Source organism: Chiloscyllium plagiosum, unplaced genomic scaffold (genome assembly GCF_037043375.1).
Source record: "Chiloscyllium plagiosum isolate Xiang-an unplaced genomic scaffold, Cpla_swu_hap1 HiC_scaffold_39, whole genome shotgun sequence".
NCBI classification, from domain to species: Eukaryota; Metazoa; Chordata; class Chondrichthyes; order Orectolobiformes; family Hemiscylliidae; genus Chiloscyllium; species Chiloscyllium plagiosum.
The window spans coordinates 8,776,186-8,797,811 of NW_028270177.1; the positions used below are offsets into that span (position 1 = coordinate 8,776,186).

The 21,626-nt window shown below is 44.7% G+C and overlaps 1 protein-coding gene across 2 annotated transcripts in view; it reads right to left on the reverse strand.

Moving 5' to 3' along the window:
* Positions 1 to 13,440, reverse strand: part of LOC122540838 (integrin alpha-11-like) — a 179,738-nt gene extending 166,298 nt beyond the window's left edge. For both annotated transcript variants that reach the window (XR_015753800.1, XM_087981311.1), the window contains exon 1: positions 13,241 to 13,440. Coding sequence is in view for 1 of the 2 variants with exons in the window: in XM_087981311.1 (XP_087837437.1) it covers positions 13,241 to 13,292 (52 nt within the window). In the remaining variant the exon portion in view is untranslated. The remainder of the gene's footprint in view (positions 1 to 13,240) is intronic.
* Positions 13,441 to 21,626: the final 8,186 nt, after the last annotated feature.

Consider the following 21,626-nt stretch of genomic DNA (forward strand, 5'->3'; position numbering starts at 1 on the left):
CTGTGGAGAGAAATCAGAGTTAACGTTTCGGGTCCAGTGACCTTTCCTCAGAACAGAATGAAAAAGACCGACAGATTTCTGTGACTGTCACTGGGATAAAGAAGCTACACTAAACCTCTGCAATGTCAGTTCTATGACGCTGACTTCCGAATCTCCAAAGTTACAAACTTAGGAGTATGAATATAGTTGCATATTTTATCAAGAGCAGTGTGAATTTAACTGGTTAGGATTAGGTGAAAGTGAGGACTGCAGATGCTGGAGATCACATTCAAGATTAGAGTGGTGCTGGAAAAGCACAGCAGGCCAGATAGCATCTGAGGAGCAGGAAATTCGACGTTTCGGGCAAAAGCCCTTCATCAGGTTAGGATTAGCAGTATGTCTATAATGGTTTAAAAAAAAGAGCATCAATAATATGCTCACCCAGCACATTAACAATTTGTATTTTAAAGGCACGCTGGGCCAAAGAAACAGCTGACAATGCAAATAATAATTGAGATGTGAAGTTGGAGGAGTACTAAGGCGTTTGAGGTTGGAATGCTGAATGAAGTTGCAGAGGTAGAGAGGCACAAGTTCTGGTCGAGTTTGAACTCAAGGATGAATACTGTGGTTTTACGAATACTGGGAGACTATTTCAATCAGTGACCATTGGAAGAATGGGTAAATGATACTTTGTGCAATTTAGGGCCTAGGCAGCAAAGATTTACAAGAGGCTGCCTGCAACAGGCAATGCGAGCTCCAACCGGCTGTTCATCTTCCTTTTGAATCGGCAACCTATCTTCAACTTTCTCCTTGACCCTTGACAGTCCGTGTGGCAAAGGTAACCCCACAGACACTGTTATGGGACCACACTTAAGCATTGTGACCAGTGATGACTAACATCTCAACAGTTACCCAGTGACCCTTGTGATTCGAGAGATGTTTATCTGATCTCTCTGCTGATTCGGTTTTGATTAATCCAGTTCTGGATTATTAATTCCAAATAACACTGGAGGCTAAATTCTTTTACTGTTACGTGGAATTCCTGGCTTTCTCCCAGTGCTTTGGGGAGACCGCGCCCTGCGAATCCACCCTCTTTATCGATGAAAATTGCAGCTAATGGCCTCGGTGGTTTTCCTTTGTTTCCCTCGTTCTCCTTGTTGCACTGTCTCACAGTCCCCAACAGCACTGAATCACCATTCTGTATCTCACATCGGATCAAGAGCACTCTCTGGCTGATTGTTTTGCCCTCTCCTCTGACAGTCGCACTCTCAAGCTGCCTTGCCTTAGGATCCAGGATGCTTCCTGATCCAGGATTTCACATTGCTGCGTGAATGCCACATTAGATTTTTCTCAAAGGGGCATGAAACTGAGGCCCACTCTGCCTGCTCAGGTGAACATAAACATGCACATTTGGCGAAGAGTAGATGACACCTTTGGGCTGTCTGTCTGACATTTGCTAACCCTGAGCACAAGAAACAGATTATTTGGTAATTATCTGAGTGCCTGTAATGGGAGCTTTCCTTACATTAATGGGTTACTGTGTTCCCCTACATTACACCAGTGATGATGTGGAGGTGCCGGTGTTGGACTGGGGTGGACATGATCAGAAGTCACATGACACCAGATTATCGTCCAATAGGTTTATTTGAAATCACAGGCTTTTGGAGTGTTGCTGCTTCATCAAATAAAGTCTTCACCTGACAAAGGAGCAACGCTCCGAAAGCTTGTGATTTCAAATAAACCTGTTGGACTATAACCTGGTGTCATTTGACTTCTGACTTTACACTAGTGATGACATTTCAGAAGTACGGAACTACAGTGACATGGTAAAGGTAAAGTTGCCATAGTCCCATGGAGCTGCTCTCTTGTTAGAGATGCACAACTGATGGTGAGTTTAACTCAAGGGTCATCATGTCTGAGGCAAAGTTGAGAAGAACTTTCATGGTGATGTCAGCCAGTATAGAATTGAACCTACACCATTAGCATCCTACTGCTTTGCAAGCCATCCAGCCAACTAAGCTAACCAATCCCAGAGTGTGGTAAAGTCATCACTAGACTTGTAACCCAAAGGCCCGGCCTATTTCTCTGTGGAACGTGAGTTCAAATCCCATCAGGGTAGCTGTGAGGAATTCAAATTCAATGAACAAATTTGGAGTATCAAGCTAGTCTCAGTAATGTTGACCATGATAGCTATCCACTCAAATTCCTGAAATCTGCCATCTTATGTTACAACTTACATGTGACTCCAGAGTCATGGACACACACTGAGACAAACGTTGACTGTGCCTGTAGGACCATCAACTCGGTGAAAGACGCACTTTGGTCTGCCCTAAACTTGTTAGTCTTCCAGTACAAGCAATTGACCCTGACCAAGTGTTGCAGACTAGAAGAAAGTGAGGACTGCAGATGCTGGAGCTCAGAGTCGAGAGTGTGGTGCTGGAAAAATACAGCAGGTCAGGCAGCATCTGAGGAGCAGGAGAATTGATGTTTCGGGCAAAAGCCTTTCGTCAGGAATCAAGCCCTCCTGATGGAGGTCCTATGCTCGAAACATTGATTTTCCTGCCCCTCGGATGCTGCCTGACCTGCTGTGCTTTTCCGGCACCACACTCTGAACAAGTGTTGCAGACTGGCATGTTCCAAGGCCCAGGACTACATGCTGAGGGACACACTAAAGCTTGGGGCAGCTGCCACCGAGGCGCAGTGGGGAAAGGCCACTGTCTCAGGTCTTTCTGCTGAAGAGAAATGGAGATCTGTTCAGTTATCAGGCCCTCCTAGTACCTCAAATGTAAATATGGTCTTGTAAGTGAAAGAGATGTCTTTGGTTTTTTTGGATAGAGTCTAACTCCAAATTGGTTTAATTCCTTGATACACTATTGTACAGAACCGAATTGTGTTTGTGACTATGTATACAAGGATATTTTTTATGAATGAAGCATGTTTTTGAAATAAAAAAAAAGTGGTTGATTCTGAAATGGCTTGCAAGTTGCTCAGCTGAAAAGTAATGTAGAATGGGCAACAAATGCTCTTCATATTCAATGAAAGAATAAAGGGAAGTGATCTTGGATCGCATAAGGTCATGGAAAATGTTGTATAAATACAATTCTTTCCTTTAAGATATTATTTCAATCAGTGGAGAGGTTTCGCTGCATCCTCCATGATATTCATGATTTGGAGGTGCCAGTGTTGGACTGGGGTGTACAAAGTGAAACATCACACAACAACAAGGTTATCGTCCAACCAGTTTATTTGGAAGCATTAGCTTTTAGAGCACTGCTCCTTCATCAGGTGGTTGTGGAGTGTAAGATCAGAATCTATAGCAAAAGAATTTATAGTGTGATGCAACTGAAATTATGTACTGAAAAAGACCTGGATTGTTTGTTAAGTCTCTCATCGTTTAGAATGACCATGTTGGGCTCAGTTCTTTCAAACGTAAATCCCAGAATTTTTTTTAAAGCTTTATTTCCAAGTGAACTCTAACAATAGGTGCCATGTTGATCCAGATAATGCATTGAAGGTGTGAGGTGTCCTGTGTGAGGCTGTCTGTGCCCCAATGTTCAGACTGATTCTAATCTAAAAACGGATTTACAGAACCTTGCATGGATTCATGCTGTTTTTGAGCAAAATAAAATGTAATTCTGCAAGTACATTCACCCCACAAACATATATGTGTGAGTGTACCCACGCACCCTCTCACAGACTTATACCCCTTTACACTCACACTCATACACATACACATAAAAGACATGACCCTCTCTCATTAGTATCCTTACATACAGATGAGGATGGACACCACTTCGACTGGGACAATACATCATCCTAGGACAAGCCAAACAGAGACACGCATAAGAATTCCTAGAAGCATGGCATTCCAACAGGAACGCCATCAACAAACACATCAAGTTGGACCCCATTTACCACCCTCTGAGAAAAATAACAGGAAATGATATCACCACAGGAAATTACATCACCAACACAAGGAAACCTAAACACATAAATCGAAAGCGAATCACTAACACCAGTGCTTCACCGGAGGTTTACTGATGACGTTACCTCGTATGGTGATGAAACGTCTGAAAACGAACCTTCCAGCTCAGCGAGCAAACCTACATCCATAAATTCTGTGTCTTACGATCTTATACTCCACAACCACCTGATGAAGTAGCAGCGCTCTGAAAGCTAATGCTTCCAAATAAACCTGTTGGGCTACAACCTGGCATTGTGTGATTTTTAACTTTCTCCTCCCTGATTATCTTTAATGCTATGATCCCTTTCCCCTTCCTAATAAACGATGCCATTTGGTGGTTAGCCAATACTGAATTTATTATTTCAAGAATAGGCCAACTTAATCAGTCCTGAATACCGCTGCTGTTGACTTGATATTTTGAACTCATTATAGTGCAGTAAATCAGAGTGAGATTTACCAGACCCCTTACAGCTCGGTCAGTTTCCCATACCCTAAACCACGATCCTGCAAACACCACAGGCCTCTCTCATTAAATGGGTTAGTTTGAGTTTGCTGCACAGTCACTTTACATCTCATTCCAACTCACCGTCAGCACGTGTGACATTCTTAAGTGTTTATGAGCAAGAAATTGGCCCAATTTACTTTTGTTAAACTGATCCCATTTTCCAATGAAAATGGCAATTGTTGGCACAAACTGGGAAGGTGCATTTGTGGGTTTGCTTCCATGCGAACAGTCAAAGTGATCATGTTGATAGATGTCAAGAGATACTAGGCAAGTGTGCACGGAAGAAGGGAATACAAAAGAAAAATGGAATGGGATTTAAACACCAGTATGGGCGGGATGGGCCAAAAGGCCTTTTCTATGATGTAACTTTACACTCACCAAACCACAGACAAGCTCATTCAACAGTGTATAAAATAGATTGGGATGTGACTGGGAAAGGGGATTAGGAATGATGGATATTTAATGACTGGCACAGATATAATGAGCCATAGGGCTTCTTTTTGTGGTGTCAAACCCCATGGCTCAATGACTTTAAACATTTCTTCAGCTCCTGGGAAGAAAAGGTGTTGTACAAGGTCAGGTGGGTTGTTGAATTATTTGGGAAATGTGAGTGGACTTGGAGTTGGGGAGGAGCCTTTAGGAACCCTTTGGTTCATGTTCTGCAGGGTGTGGCCAAACCACAAGGCCTGTTTAGAAAGAAATCCTTGTGTTTATCCAGTGATATTTCAACCACCTTGAACCGCTTCAAGTACCTTTGACTCAGCACGACTATCACAAGAGTATATGATTATAACACGGATAAATATCACATCTAATCATTTCCCCAGGATGGCATGGGGGTTTGTTACATTCTTTCACAGGATGTGGATTTGGTTGGCCATCGCTAATTACCACTTCAGAAAGCAGTGGAGAGCCTTCAACTACACCAGGCACTCCATGTGCTGTGAGTACATCCACAGTGCTGCTACTTCCAGAATACCGACCCAGCAACACTAAAGGTGTGGTCATTCCAAATCAGGATGGTACGTGGCTTGGAGAGAAACCTGCAAATCCTATAAATCTGCTGCATGTGTCTTTCTAGATGGTGGAGATTAAGGATTTGAGAGGTGCGTTTGAAGGAGGCTTGAGTTCCTGCAGTGTGGCTTGTAGATGGTACACATTGCTGCTACTGAGTGTCAGTGGTGAAAGGAGGGAACATTGATGAATTACTCAGACACAAGGACGGCCTCCTGCCCTGATTACGGCACTGGCTTAGTGCTGGTCGCTGGTCAAGAACAGATGGATCTCTACATCAAGTCTCTGCTTCACTCTATCTGAATTTTAATGTCAATAAAAAACCTTGTGCTGTTCAGGAATAGCTGTGCGTAGTCACAGTGCAAGGACTGCTTCCTGTTAGCTGTGGAGCTAACTCACACACACAGCCACTCCAAGGGTTTGTGCATAGCCATCAATGTGTCAACATGGCGCACGGCATTGAAGTGCAATTCCTGAAGTTGCTACCCCACACATTCCACAGAAGAAAATAAATTATTAGAGGGAATGTTGACTGCAGGAAGTGTGAAGTAGAAGTGGAAAGAAAGAAGGTAGCACTTCCCAACATCTCATGGTGCTCCCAACCCACTTCACAACCAAGGAATGCCTTTTGAAGTATAGTTCTTGTTGTAATGTAAGGAATGTGGCAGTCAGTTTGCACACAGACAGCAATGTGATAATGACCAAGTCATAAAGGACAAGTGAGCAGGACACTGGGGAAAACTGCTCTACCCTTCTTCAAAATAGTGCAACAGGATTTTAATCATCCAATCGAGAGGTTCTGAATAAGTTAAAGCCTTGTTCAAGATGTGACACAGCCAACAGTGCAGCACTCCTCCATTGGTACATTGGAATGCCAGTCTCGGTTTGTGGGTCCAGCTTTCTGGAGGAGGGTCTGAACACATGACCCTTCTGACTGAGAGGTGACAGCACTACCATGGTTGACAATATCAGCAATGGTAAGACTGACCTGGGGAGAAATGGGAGGTATGGGCAGTTCCACACAACTTGCCAGCATTGTTTCTGAAGGACTGCAGTTGATAGCAGAGAGTATACTCACAATGCCAAACTCCAGCTGTTTCACAAGGCAATAAAGTGAGTGTAATTAATTTGTTTGGAATTCAAAAATTCCAAGTATTTTGACTACATTTTTAACTGGCCGTGCGGAGAGGTAAACCCAGGCATGTGGAGAGGGATTGTCAAAATACAGTTCACCAGATACCGTCAGTGATCCTGCAGCCTCCATGCTCTTTTGAGCAGGAAATTCACAGGAAGGCAAGCTGGGTTTGACTTTAAGTATCCAGTTCAGTTCAGTGAAGTCATCAGGACCTGGTTCTTAGTTTCAACCTGAGGGAACAGTGACAGCTAAATAGTGGCACGGTGGTTCAGTGGTCAGTACTGCTGCCTCACGGCACCAGGGTCCTGGGTACAATTCCAGCCTCGGGTGACTATCTGTGTGGAGTTTGCACATTCTCCCTGTGTTTATGTGGATTTCCTCCTACAGTCCAAAGATGTGCAGGTTAGGTGGATTGGCTGTGCTAAATTGCCCATAATGTTCAGGGATGTGTAGGTTAGGTGCATTAGTCAGGGGAAATGGAGAGTAATAGGATAGGGGGAATGGGTCTGGGTGAGATACTCTTAGGAGGGTTGGTATGGACTTGTTGGGCCAAATGGCCAGTTTCCATACTGTAGGGATTGTGTGATTCTTAACATAATGAGGCTCACAACAGGTCCAGCGGATTGGGAATCTCATGCCTGGATTTCACCATTCCCTTCCAGATTGAGAGCAGTTCTCTCATTTCAACTGCTCCCACCCATTTGCCGTCTCACACACAGGCCACCATAAAGAAAACACCAGCCATGTATATTTATGTGGCACCTTCAACCCAATGAAACCTCCAAGGCATCTCACAAGAGGATTATAAAACAGGACACCAAGCCACATAAAGAGATAATAGCTCAGATGCTCAACCTGGCCAGTTTTTAATGGTGTCTTAATGGAGAACCTTAGTGCAGTGAGCTGGAGAGGTATTGGGAAGAAATTCCAGATCCTTGGGCTCAGGTAGCTGAAGGCACAACTGCCAGTGATGTGGCGGTCAAAACCAGCAGTAATCAAAAGGCAGAACTTACAGGAGCAATGCTGAATTGGAGGATGGCCGGTCCAGCTGACTACAGAGACAGGGTTAGGATGACCGCAGGGAGGAACATGAGAGCAAGGATGATACTGATTAAACACTAGACATGTCAAGGAGCTGATGTGAGTCAATGAGTGTGATGAGTGAACAGAACTTGGTGCAACTTAGGACACAGCTAGTAGGGTTTGGTGCGACCTCAAATACACACAGAGAGGTGAATGTGGGATCCCAGCCAGGAATGAGTTGCAGTTGTCAAGCCTTGAGGAGCAACGACATGGATGAGGCTGTCAGCAGCTGATCAGCTGAGGGAAGATGTCAGGTGACAATAGGTTGACTTAGTGATGGCGCAATGTGTGGTTAGAGGTTTACCTGAGGGGCCAATTTTGATCCCAAGGTAGTGACGAACTATAGCAATAAAGTGGATCAAAGAGCAAAGGATCCTGGAATATTGAACCGCTGCCACTATGAGATATGAACATTTTTCAGACATTGACAATCAATAAGATACGTATAGGGTGCTTCTATTTAAATGCATTCAAAATACACCTAAATGATAAATCTTTACAGGGTATGGGTTCTGCCGCAGCCAGAAATAGCTTTATTGTCCAAACATTACATTATCCACATCATGGTAAGACCAATAGACAATATCAACTGTAAATGGTGCAGTCCGTGGGTGCTAGAACTTGCCAGCTTGAACCATAACCTTACCTACTCATTATACACAAAGCACAATATTGTCAAGCGTAGAAACTAGGAGCAGGAGGAGGGCATTCAGCCCTTCAGGCCTACTCCACCGTTCAACATATTCATGGTTGATCATCCAACTCAGTCCCCTGTTCCGTTCTCCTGATGTCCTTTGGTCCCTTTAGCCCTAAGAACTAGATTTAATTCCTTCTTGAAAACATTCAATGCTTTGGCCTCAACCAGTGAATTCCACAGGCTCCCATTCTGTAGGGAAAGACATTTCTCCTCAGCTCAGTCTTAAACAGTTTACCCTTTATCCTTAGATAGTTTTCAACCAAACTATTCAGAGATGTTATGATACACCCCTGGAACAGGAGGGACTTGAAACCAGGTCTGCTAGCTCAGAGGTAGGGACATTACCACTCCATCGCAAGAACCCTTTACCTTGTACCCTTAGACAGTGACCCCTGGTTCTAAACCCGCTGGTCATTGGGAACATTTACCCGGTCTATTCCTGTTGGAATGTTATAAGTTTCCAGGAGATCCCTCCTAATTCTTATAAACTCCAGTGAATAAAGTCCCAACTGATCCAGTCTCTCTTCGTAAGATTTCAAAACAGGGACGCAAAGCAGGCCGGCAGTGAATGGAGATGTAGGCAGTTCAGGAATATGTTTTGGGATCATTCTCCATTTTATCCTCAGTGGTGAATAGCTAAGTAAGTAAATGGATCTTGGCTGTTTGCAATTTGACACAAAGAAAACTGCAATAAACTCTCATGCCTTGACCCCAGCTTTAACAGCAAGCTGTAAATGCTTTCTGAAGTGACGTATCACCTCAATCATTCAAAAGCATGCGTGAATGAGTTCGCCATCTTTCAGCAGCTGCTGGTTAGAGGTCAGGGTAATCTGCTATTGGCAGCCCCAGGCCATTCCCAATAGCCTGTAGCCCCTTGTATCCGGGAGAATGAAGCTTCAGACATGGGCCAAGGGGAGGCGCTGGTGAGCTACAGCGCACTGGCAGTAACTTCAGTCAATTTCACAGCATTTCACTGCACTGGATACATTGCCATGACAACGGGGCTTGACCAGGAGGATGTGAGGAGAGATCTTTCAAGAATCATGTTCACCCAGAGTTTATAAGAGCAGGGACCACTTTGCTGGTGAGACGTAGACCATTTTCTCATTTTTGGGAAAGTCAGATAAGCATTTGAAAAGAAGGAAGATGCAGTGATGAATCTGCAGCAGTGGAATTTGTTTAGCATTGTTCTGTGAAAAGTGCTAGCACCAACACGATGGGCCAAATGGAACCTCCAGTGCTGTCGACTCCTTCCTGAAATAGGAACTAGCCCAACTTCACATTCCCATTACAAAGTTCAAAACTGACCGGCTACTGACCGCCTTCCTAACCTGCAATCTTCTTCCTGACCTCTCCGCCCCCACCCCACTCCGGCCTATCACCCTCACCTTGACCTCCTTCCACTTATCGCATTTCCAATGCCCCTCCCCCAAGTCCCTCCTCCCTACCTTTTATCTTAGCCTGCTGGACAAACTTTCCTCACTCCTGAAGAAGGGCTTATGCCCGAAATGTCGATTCTCCTGCTCCTTGGATGCTGCCTGACCTGCTGCGCTTTTCCAACAACACATTTTCAGCTCTGATCTCCAGCATCTGCAGTCCTCACTTTCTCCTCGGCTACTGACACACAACAGGTTGTGGGTTCAGTGACCCTTCTTCATGCCCTTTAGTTCTGAGGGAGAGTCACTGGATCCAAAATGTTAAGCAAAGAGCATAGAACCCCTACAGTGTGGAAACAGGCCATTTGGCCCAACAAGTCCCTCTGAAGAGTATCCCATCCAGACCCATTCCCCAACATTTCCTCTGACTAATGCACCTAACCTACACATCCCTGAACACTACAGGCAATTTAGCATGGTCAATCCATCCTACCCTGCACATTTTTGGATTGTGGGAGAAAACTGGATCACCTGAAGCAAGCCCATGCAGATATGGGGAGGATGTACCAACTCCACACAGTCAGTCGCCCGAGGCTGGAATCGAACCTGGATCCCAGGTGCTTTGAGGCAGTAGTGCTAACCACTGAGCCACCGTGCCGCTAGACCGCTGAGTTTTTCCAGCAACTTCTGATTTCCAGCATCCGCAATTCTTTGGGTTTTTTTTTGCTGATTCTCAACCACATTTTCCGAGTGACTGAGGAATCTGATTTCAGGAATGACAGTCTCACCACAAGCATATTTCCTTCAGCGATGAACACTGCTACACTGCGGGTGTGGGTATGCATGTTAGGGCTGAGAAGTTGGTGCAATTGCCTTTAATATTGTGGGTAACCCATTCTGGAGCCGAGATTGCCTTGAACCTTGAGTCCTCTCTGGGCCGTGGTTTGAGGAAGGGATGTTTGGATGACAGTCTGAGTGAATGTCAGTGCCTCAGTGAATCGTGCTGGCAAGTTAACCACTGGGGAACAGTGAGCCAGACAATCACGTCACCTGATCTATGTTGTTGACTGAGGGAGGAATATTGGCCCAAGGCAGCAGGAGAGGTTCCAGGGCTCACTCAGTTCAGAGATGATACAGTTCACTGCAAGAATAGAAGCCGAAACAGAAACAGAATCCTCTTTACAGGATGTTATCATTCAGGAGAGAGCGAGCCGTAATGTCCACATGTTCTCAACACTAGAGTTAGGTTTAAAGACGTGCAGATAATCCAGGAGATTCCTTTACTCTTGCTCCTCCAGAATCCCTACAGTGTAGAAGCAGACCTATCGGCCCATTGAGTCCATACCAACCCTCCAAAGAGCATCCTACTCAGACCCACATTTCCCATGGCTAATCCACCTAGACCTAGGCATTCTGAAACACCATAGCATGGCCAATCCACCTAACCTGCACATCGTCGGACTGTGGGAATAAACCAGAGCTCCCAGAGGAAGCCCGCTCAGATGCAGGCAGAATGTGCAAACCCCACACAGACAGTCATCTGAGGGTGGAATCGAACCCAGGTCCCTGGTGCTGTGAGGCAGCAGTGCTAACCACTGAGCCATCATGCCATCCCACTGGTCTCAGCTCTTTTAGTCAGGAAGTCACATTGCATTCTGCTGCTACAGCTTTTTAGTCAAGTGATGAGAGACCGGTTTTGAAGATATTGGCATATGTCCTGGAGATAGTAGTCTTGCCCGAAAGACGACGGACCAGGTCGGATTGGTATGTGGGACTCAGTGAGCGGTAATCTCCCCTCTGAGTTGGAAGATGGTTTTCTCAGGTTCCGCTCCACATGCTGGAACAGTGAATTCAGGCGGACTCTGGCACAGTACTGAGGGAGTGCTACACTGTGACAAGTGCTGTCTATTAGGTGAAACAATATAGTGAGGCTGATGTAAAGGGTGTCATTACAGGAATTTGAAGGACAGTAGAGGAGCTCTCCTCATTCTTGATGAAGGGCTGCTGTCGATTTTCCTGCTCCTCAGATGCTGCCTGACCTGCTGTGCTTTTCCAGCATCACGCTAATCTCGAGCTCTCCTCATGTCCAGCCTAACCAGCAGAAGCAGATTATCTGGGCACCACTCTTGGTTGGATCTTGCTGAGTGCAGATGGGCTCCTTACTTTCCTTCATTACAACAGTGACTCCATTTCAAAACAAATCAATGACTGAGCTGTAAATAGACTTGGAACAGCCTAAGAGTGTACAAGGCATGATCTAAAATCTTTCTTCCACTGCATTTGGAAGTGCTAATCCCAAATTAATCGGCATACGTAGTAACACAAAGTATCTGCCTGCCCTCACCTTCAAAGACATCAAATGCAACACTTTCCTTTAAATCTGCCGCATGGATTGTTCTGTCAAACTTTATCAGTTTTCCTCTCATTCCTCCCACGTGTTTGACTCACGTTGTGCCAGGGTGCACACAAACAGGCATCTCCTCTGGTACCCCCTCTAAGTTTTTCACCCACGCATCTCACCAATAAGCTATCCAGTCATGGCGGGCACATGCCCTTTACTGTCACAACTCCAGTTTTCGCTTGTATTGGAACCCAAACTGTGCTCAGCATCAGACTGGGTTACCATAGCAGCTGGGATCAAGTCAGCATAGATCAGAGATCAAACCTGGGATCTTCCAAGCTGTACCATTAAATCTAGGTTTTTAAAACTAAATGTTATGAAAAGGATGGTCTCCCTTTTCCTGTTGTGGTGCAGAGATCATTTCTAATCACTCAAAGCCGATGCATAATCTGTAACTTTCTGCCCCTAATTGAATACGGCAAAGCCTGTTATTTACAGATTCCCTCTCATTGCTGGTGTCACATTGTGAATGTAATGTAAAGCGAGGACTGTACTGAAGCTTTACGCATCGTCTTTTGAGTGAACAGCTTTTAAAAGCCAAGATCAAAAGCCAGTGACTGTTCCTTTAAAAATGGTCCCACCAAACCCAACACTATAATAACATGATCCATTCTCCTGGAAAGGTTTTCCAGTAGCCACATATACGAATGTCTTTATATTAACAGGAGACACACCACGTTTGCTGATTCTCTCTGAAATGTACGCTGCTTACATTGTGAGGCAATTCACTGAAGTTAAAACACTTTCTTACTCCACTTTGGAATTACTTAATGGATAAACTACCATCAAGAGCACAAGACAGAGAGGCAGGGAGAAGGAAAGCCTTCACATTAGCCAACTTCAGAAAACATTGTGTGTGTGTTGATTTATACTCCTTCAATATTCAGCTTTTATGTATAACTTGGCTGACTTTGTTGCAATTTCCCTGTGGGAAACTAAGTTAATCAGAACCTTGCATCTCTCTTTCTTTTTACCCGTTAGATTGAAATAATAAACCTAGTTGTTTTAAAAAGCCATGGACTGTAAGGAAGATTGTCCCCTGCTCTACACCATCAGTCCCCACAAAACCTTTCTCCCCCGACTCACCTGACAGCTGAGTAGTGAACCACACAACAAAGCCACATCTGTACAGATCCATCTGTATAACACTGTTCAAAGTCCAAAAGCTGGATCCTAAGGAGCTGCTCTGTCACCGATGTGCGCTTGATGTGACTCCTTGCTTTCTGACTCTGTCAGTCACTGTAACTGTGAGAGTAGGAGGACTCTTGTAGGAGGGCTTCTGGCATTAGGTCTGGAGGCTGCCAGGACGTTTATGATCGGGCTATTTCCTCCCCTTGCCCTGGTCCCTCACACACAGCAGGAGCTCAGTGTTTTTGAAACAGCAGTAGCCCGGTGGCTGGAGTTAGCAGGCAATGTATGAAGCACTGATTGCCTGCCTGCATGTGATGTCAACCAAATGGAGAGGAGGGGAAACCAGAGACTGGCTGTGCTGTAACTCACAGCAAACATTAACTTTACTCTGCACTTTACCTCAGTCACTGTCTTTAATGTGGCTGCTTGGAGGAAATTATAAACAGTGACTATAAAAAGTTAAAGACACAGCATCTTTTGACGCTCATTACTTATACTTTGCCCGACAAAAATGCATTGGGAAAGGTTTTAGCTGAATTCCTTTCAAAAGTAAAAATTAAAATCAGCACTCCTTTGGATTCTATAAGTGAATTCCCTATTACTCCAGGGACAACAAGCTGAAATAAATTTGTTGCAAGCTAAAGGAAGGGGGGAGATGATGGTACTGTGGTAATGTTATTGGGCTTGGCTGATGTTCCAGGGACTTGGCTTCCAATCCCACCATAGCAGAAATCTTAACTCAGTACAAATCTGAACCAATAACCATGCAACCACTGTCAGCTGTTGTAAAAGCCCATCTGGTTCGCCAATGCCTTTTAGGGAAGAAAATCTGCCGTCATACCTGCTCTGAACTACATGTGACTCCAGACCTACAGCAATGTGGTTGACTCTGGGTAATTAGAGATGGCAATAAATGCTGGAGGAGCCACTGACACCTACATCCCACAATGAATAAAACAAAACTTGCACCGGACGAGCAGGGATTATATTTCTTGTCCCGCTTCAAATAGTTTTAAAGTCTAAAACCATTGTTCTCCCATCACCACTGCAGGGTCATTGATCTTGGCCTAGCTGTTGACTGCTCAACTTGATTCTAGAAGAGACCAATGTTGTAATAGGATTGAAAGGATTAATAGGTGATTGAGTGCGGTAGGCACCATGCACTGTGAAGACAACATGAGGAGTTGTTGAGAGAGTAAAGTAGGATTTTGTTGGAGATAGACTTAAGGTGAGGTCTTCACTATAGTCTCAGTAGCATTTCCACCTTGATCTATAGGAGGCTTTGGTAGTGTTCCTACCGCTTGGCCAGGAGTCCTGCACTCGAGTCCCAACTGCTTCAGAGGTGAGTAATAATTTGTCCGAATATGTTGATTAGAAAATATCTATTGATATATATATATATAGATATATATCTTATAGCCTGGAAATAGTTGCTGAAATGCAATAGACTACATCTTCTTTAGTGTATGAGATCTCCTTGTTAAAGCAGAAACGAGCTGTCCATTTACACCCTGGGCCATATTAACCCTGAGAGGACCCACAGACTTAGAACCAATAGACGGCAGTGCAACCTGCAGCCTAGCAGACCCATAGCCCACACTCCAAATTCCCCACACCCCAGCCTGCTTTCATTATGGGGAGTTTCATCTCAACCTTACATGATGTTTGACCAGGCTGTTTGTGCAATGGGATTGTACATGAAACGTGCTGGAAATACTCAGCAGGGGGATCAGGCGGCATCAGTGAATAGGGGAAACAGTAACAGACAAGGTTTTTGATCAGTCACTGTTCATCTGGTCTGATTAAACTTGTTTCTTTCTTGAGTGAGGAACCAGATCTGCTGATCAGTTCAAACATTTTCTGTGTTTCTATTTCAGATTATGACCTACCCGCAGAATGTTGCTTTTTTTTATTTTCCCAATTTGCTCTGCCAAAGAGGCATTTTATTCTTTTTGGTGGATTTTGCATCAGATCAGGAGGTGTCAATGTTGGTGCTATTTCTTACCCCTATAAGCTAGGTCAGGTGTGGATTAACATTCCCCATTCTCTGTGCCAACATTGTTTTGGATGTAGGTTTGCTCGCTGAGCTGGAAGGTTCATTTCCAGGCGTTTTGTCACCCTTACAAGGTAATATCTTCAGTAGACCTCTGGGCGAAACACTACTGATGACTCCTGCTTTCTATGTATATGTTTGGGTTTCTTTGGGTTGGTGATGTCATTTTCTGCAATGATGTCATTTCCTGTTCTTTTCCTTAGGTGGTGGTAGAGGAGTCTAACTCAATGTGTTTGTTAATAGAGTTCCCGTTGGACCTTCCAGCTCAGCGAGCAAACTTACATCCAGAACCTCAACCTGAGCTACAAGTCTTCTCAAAACTCGCCAATATTGTTTCCTGTCTCCGATTGCAAAATGAAAGAAAGATTTGCATTGTCAAAGCCCCTTTCATACTGTTGGGATGTCCTGACATGCTTTGTACATTTGACTGTTTGGCCTTGAGCACAGTTCTGATGTTGGAAAGGCAATGATAGTAGTTTACAGACATTGGCTGAGGGGTAAACACTAGCTGGACCATCCGAAGGAACCCCCCGGCTCTCTTGTAAAGCCATCGTGGAATCTGTTGCACTGTAGAGAAGTCAATTGCAGGAAGTGAGTGTACGGATACAGCAGGCAGTGAAGAAGGCATCGGTATATTGGCCTTTGCAGCAGTAGGATTTGAGTACAGAGCAGGGATGTTTTACTGCAATTGTACAGGGCCTTGGTGAGGACACATTTGGAATATTGCATGCAGATTTTGTCTCCTTACCTGAGGAAGAATGTTCTGGCTATGAAGGGAGTGCAATGAAGGTTTACCAGACTGATTCCTGAGATGGCAGGACTGATGCATAAAGAGAGATTTGTATTTGCGAATATTTGTTAGTCATATGAAACATCCATTTACTCATCCTTGTTAATCTTATCCCAGCCCTTAACTATTTGTCAAAGTATTGACTATCTTAAATTATCACTTCCTTGTACAGGGACTTCCACGCTAGCAAGAAATGCTTCATCTCTGAGCTTGGTGGGTGCTGGAGCCAGGGGCTCTGCAAGGTGTCCTGGGTAATATTTATCCCTCAACCACCATCTTGAAAGCAGACATCTTGATTCCCATTGAGTACACTGCTGGCTTGTGGTGAATGAGTCTTGCCCCATTTTCCACACCAGAAGCCCATCTCAGCTCCATGTGCAGCTCATACCCAGGAGATAGGAGAGAGCCAAAGCAGGTTTAAATCATGCCATGCTCCCCTATCCCCACTCCAAAGTAGAAATTCCCACCCACAATTGTTTCCAAAGGAATGGGGGATGGTCCTGGGTGAAGAAATAGAACCTTGGGACACTGGACCTTAATCAGATGGGCCAATGGGCTGAGGAGTGGCAGATCAAGTTTAATTTAGATAAATGTGAGGTGCTGCATTTTGGAAAGGCAAATCAGGACAGGACTTCTACACTGAGTGGCAGGGTCCTGGGGGGTGTTGCTGAACAAAGAGACCTAGGGGTGCAGGTACATAGTTTCTTGAAAGTGGAGTCGCAGATAGACAGGTTGGTGAAGAAGGCGTTTGACACACTTGCCTTCATTGGTCAGGACATTAACCACAGGGGTTGGGATGTCATGTTGCAGCTGTACAGGATATTATTGAGGCCACTTTTGGAATACTGCTTATATCCTGGTTACTCTTCTATAGAAAGGATGTTGCAAAACTTGATAGGGTGCCAAAAAGATTTACAAGGATGTTGCTGGGATTGGAGGGTTTGAGCTCTAGGGAGGGGCTGAATAGACTGAGGCTTTATTCCCCTGGAGCGTCGGAGACTGAGGAGTGATCTTATAGAAGTTTATAAAATCATGAGGGGCACAGATAGGGTGAAGAGGCAAAGTCTTTTTCCTAGGATGGGGGAATCCAGAACTAAAGGACATAGGTTTAGGGTGAGAAGGGAAAGATTTAAACAGAACTTTAGGTGCAACTTTTTCATACAGAGGGTGGTGCATATATGAAATGAGCTGCCAGAGGAAATGGTGGAGGCTGGTACAATACAACATTTAAAAGGCAATTGGCCAGGTATATGAATAGGAAGAGTTTGGACGGATATGGGCCAAGTACTAATAAATGGGATTAGGTCAGATTGAGATGTCTGGTTGGCATGGACGCGTTGGACCGAAGATTTTGTTTCCGTGTTCTATGACTCTTTGACGCTATGAAGGTCTCAGGCAGCACCAAACCATTAGTACAGCAATATCTGACATAGCCACCCTCTCAATACTCGTTGCTGAATGTGTTCCAGACTGAAATAATGGACTCTTGCTTACAGTTCAAAGTCCCACTCCAGGTGCTTGACGACAAAGCCTTGGCTGGCGTTATGGGAGTGCTGCTCAGTTGGAGGAGTTGAGCTGCTGAACAGGCTCAAGTGAATATCAACGATCCTGAGGCCCCATTAAAAGAAGAGCTGGGGAGTTATCCCAGAAGTCCTAAATCCTGATCCTATCTCTGCAGCATCACTGGGAAAAGAGGTGATCAGCTGATTAGCACATTGCTGTTTGTGAGATCTTGCTGTGTACATATTTTGTGCTGCATTTCCACCACTTTAACAGTGATCACAGATCACATAACATGCATGATTAGGTGTACAATGCTTTGGGAAGTCCTGAAAGCATGCAGGGTGCTATATAAATGCAAGTTATTCTATCATTGACCAAAAATAGCCAATCGTCCACCATCAGCTCATGCCAAGTAAGGCTGGGAGGGCAGGAGGGGGTATGAGGCTCTGTATTGAGGATGTGGTGGAATGAAAGTCATGGTTCCTGCTGCTGGTGAGTGGATGGGTGAGACCAGGGCATGGCTTAACTTCACTGACCTAAACCACCCAGCCGCCCCACAGTAGCGAACACATGACTGTTGAAGCTCACAGAATCAGACTGAACACCTTGTGGTGATATGATGGGAGAGATGCTCATATGGAAGAACATTCAACAGGGCGATTGCAGGACACCCATAATAGCTTTACTGAACAAAGCACTCCGCCACAAATCCCAACCACTCCACCAGTGTAATAAAATCCTGCCTTCTTCCTCAGAAAATTAGATTTACTCCCTTTTGTAAAACAGAAGTAAAATGAAAAATGACAAAAATGCCAATCTCTCATCATTAGTGCATTGACCTGACCCCTGACTGTGAGGCTACAAATGTAATTTAGTGAAACACCATCCTTTCAAAAATCTTTAGAAATATCAGAATAATATATAGTGTTTGTGTTGCCCCTTGGGTTTTCTGCTCTGTTTTCCTGCATGCCTTGAATTTTTCTTCTTTTTTAATCCTCTATTCTGAGATGGGATGCAGGTATTGTTGGCAGAATCAGCCTTTATTACCCATCCTTAATTATTCCTGAACAGAGTGGCTTGCTCAGCCGTTTCAGAGGGCAGTTAACCATCAACCACTTTGCTGTGAGTCTGGAGACTGGACAGGATAAGGACAGGGGATTGTCTTCCCAAAAGAATGCACATGAACCAGATGTTTTATTTTGTTGATAATTAATGAGAGTTTCATGGTCACCTTTCCAGAAACTAGCTTTTAGTTTCAGATTTATGGAACTGGATGAAATCCCAGTGGCTTATGATGTGGGATTTGAAGCCATGTACCTAGGCTATTAGTCTGGGCCTCTGGACTTTTGGTCCTGAGATATTGGCACAATGCTACCATTAGCCTTGAAGATCTACGCTGAGCCAGTTGCTCACTGGGACCTCGGCTAAGTGATTATCTTTAGTATGGGGTTTGTCCTGGTGGGGGAGGTGTTGAATTTCTGAGCCATGTCATGGTGGGAGTAGACATATTCCAACACTGACCAGTATGACACTATTCCCAGAGACGGTCATTTTGTACTGAGGCAGGATGGGACTGATGTGACTCCACAGCCCCTGTGAAATTGTCCCTTTAGTCGATCATTGAGGGCACGTCCAAGATAGATTAGATTAGATTAGATTAGATTCCCTACAGCACTTTGGCCCAACAAGTCTACCCAGACCCTCTGAAGAGTAACCCACCCAGACCCATTCCCCACTCTATATTCATCCCTGACACTATGGGCAATTTAGCATGACCAATTCACCTGATCTGCACATCTTTGGATTGTGGGAGGAAACCAGGGCACCGGGTCCCTGGTGCTGAGAGGCAGCAGTGCTAACCACTGAGCCACCGTGCTGCCCATTTTTTTTTCTGTTTAAGAAAAGAAACACAAACAAAGGCAAAAGAAATTAAAAGATACTGCCTGTGATTTTCCAGCCAGTGTCCAGTTTCCCAACCTGGCGCAGTGGAATCCAGACCCGGGTACCCAGAGGAATGCACTGGTTGGGGAGTGCAGGGCTTTGGCTTGTAGAGATCCAGGTAGGTCCACTGACAGTCCCTCCCTACCAGCCTCAGTGAGGGACAGCTAATGGCTTTGCTTAGGAGGGGTACTCGCCCATAAGCAACCACACCCCTGCCCCCCACCCCACCACAGCACTGACTGTTGGATCAAGTTTCCATTTAAGATGCTATAATTGGTCATTGAAATATGAAATGGGAACAAGAGTAGGTCACTAGAACCTTTCAGTCTGCTCCACCATTCAATAAGATGGTGGCTGATCTGATTTTAACCTCAACTCTACATTGCTGCACCTCCCTGGTAATCTCTAATCCCCTTGGTCATCAAAAATCTATCCACCTCTGCCTTAAAATATTTAAAAATTCAGCATCTCCTGCTTCTTACGGAACAGAGTTTCAAAGAGAAAAAGAATGGTCCCACCTCTGTGTTTTAAATGGATGACCCCTTGATTTTAAACTTGAAAGCCTAGTTCTCGATTCTCCCACAAGAGGAAATTTCCTTTCCACATCCATCCTCAGGGTGGTGAGAAAGCACCTCTAGGTTGAAGCAGCCTTTCAGTTGCTTACTCTCCACATCAGGCTGTTGCTATGCTCGAGACAGAAGGCCTCTGATTGACCTCTGACCTGTGCCAATTAAGGGGGCACACCTGTGCAAATCCTGGAGAGTGAACCCTCGGGCAGATTTAGGAGCAAAAACCAGTCCTGATTGGAATTCTCCATCAACATGAAATGAAGCCATAAGAGGTCAGGAAGTAGTTTGAATTTTGAAGGCCACCAAAAACAAGGCAGAGTTTCAGATGGGGGTGTCAGAGATGGGAAATGCTGACTGCTTATACTCCACACACCTCCTTCTGAGTCAAATTTCAGGGTCTTAGGCCCATTGTCCAGGCTAACACACAAATGCAGAAGCAAGGGAGTGCTGCACTGTCAGAGGTATTGTCTTTTAGATAAGACATTAAACCAGAGACTGAGGAATCCACACAGGCTAACGTAAAGGAACCCTTGGCATGCTTTTGAAGAAATACAGAAGAGGTCTCTTTGGTAGACTGTCCACTAGCTATCCACCGAACAACATTATTGGAAACAGGTTATCTGATCATTGTCACATTGCTATCTGCAAAACCTCACTGAGTGCACATTGGTTGCTGACTATCTTACATGACATGAGGTCTTAAGAAACAGGAATGGGAGGATGCCCTTTTGGCCCTCAAACCTGCTCGACCATTTGTGGGTAAGAGGTTTGAGGGGTGATGTTATAAAGATTTATAAAATCATGAGGGGCATAGATAACGTGAATTGCCAGAGGTCTCTGTTCCAGGGTTGGTGAGTCCAAATCTAGAGAGCATAGGTTTAAGGTGAGAGGGTAAGGATTTAAAAGGGACCTGAGGGGCAACCTTTTCACACAGAGGGTGGTATGTGTATGGAACGAACTGCTAGAGGAAGTGATAGATGCAGATACAATTACACCATTTAACAGACATTTGGATAGGTAAGTGGATAGGAAAGGTTTAAAGGGATACAGAGTTAAGATTAGAGTGGTGCTGGAAAAGCACAGCAGGTCAGGCAGCAACCGAGGAGCAGGAAAATTCCTGATGAAGGGCTTTTGCCTGAAACATCGATTTTCCTGCTCCTCGGATGCTGCCTGACCTGCTGTGCTTTTCCAGCACTACTCTAATCTTGACTCTAATCTCCAGCATCTGCAGTCCTCACTTTCGCCTTAGAGAGATGTAGGCCAATCTCAGGCAAATGGGACTAGTTCAGTTTAGGAAACCTGGCTGGCATAGATGAGTTGGGCCAAAGGGTCTGTTTCTGTGCTGTATCGATCTTAAGACTCTTTCAGGTTGAACCTTCAGAACAACCTTCCATTCCATCCTATTCTCAAATCCCTTGCTTCCATTAGCACTCTAAAATCGATCTCTCAGTTAGAGAATTGACACCTCACTGCAGCTGTGAATTG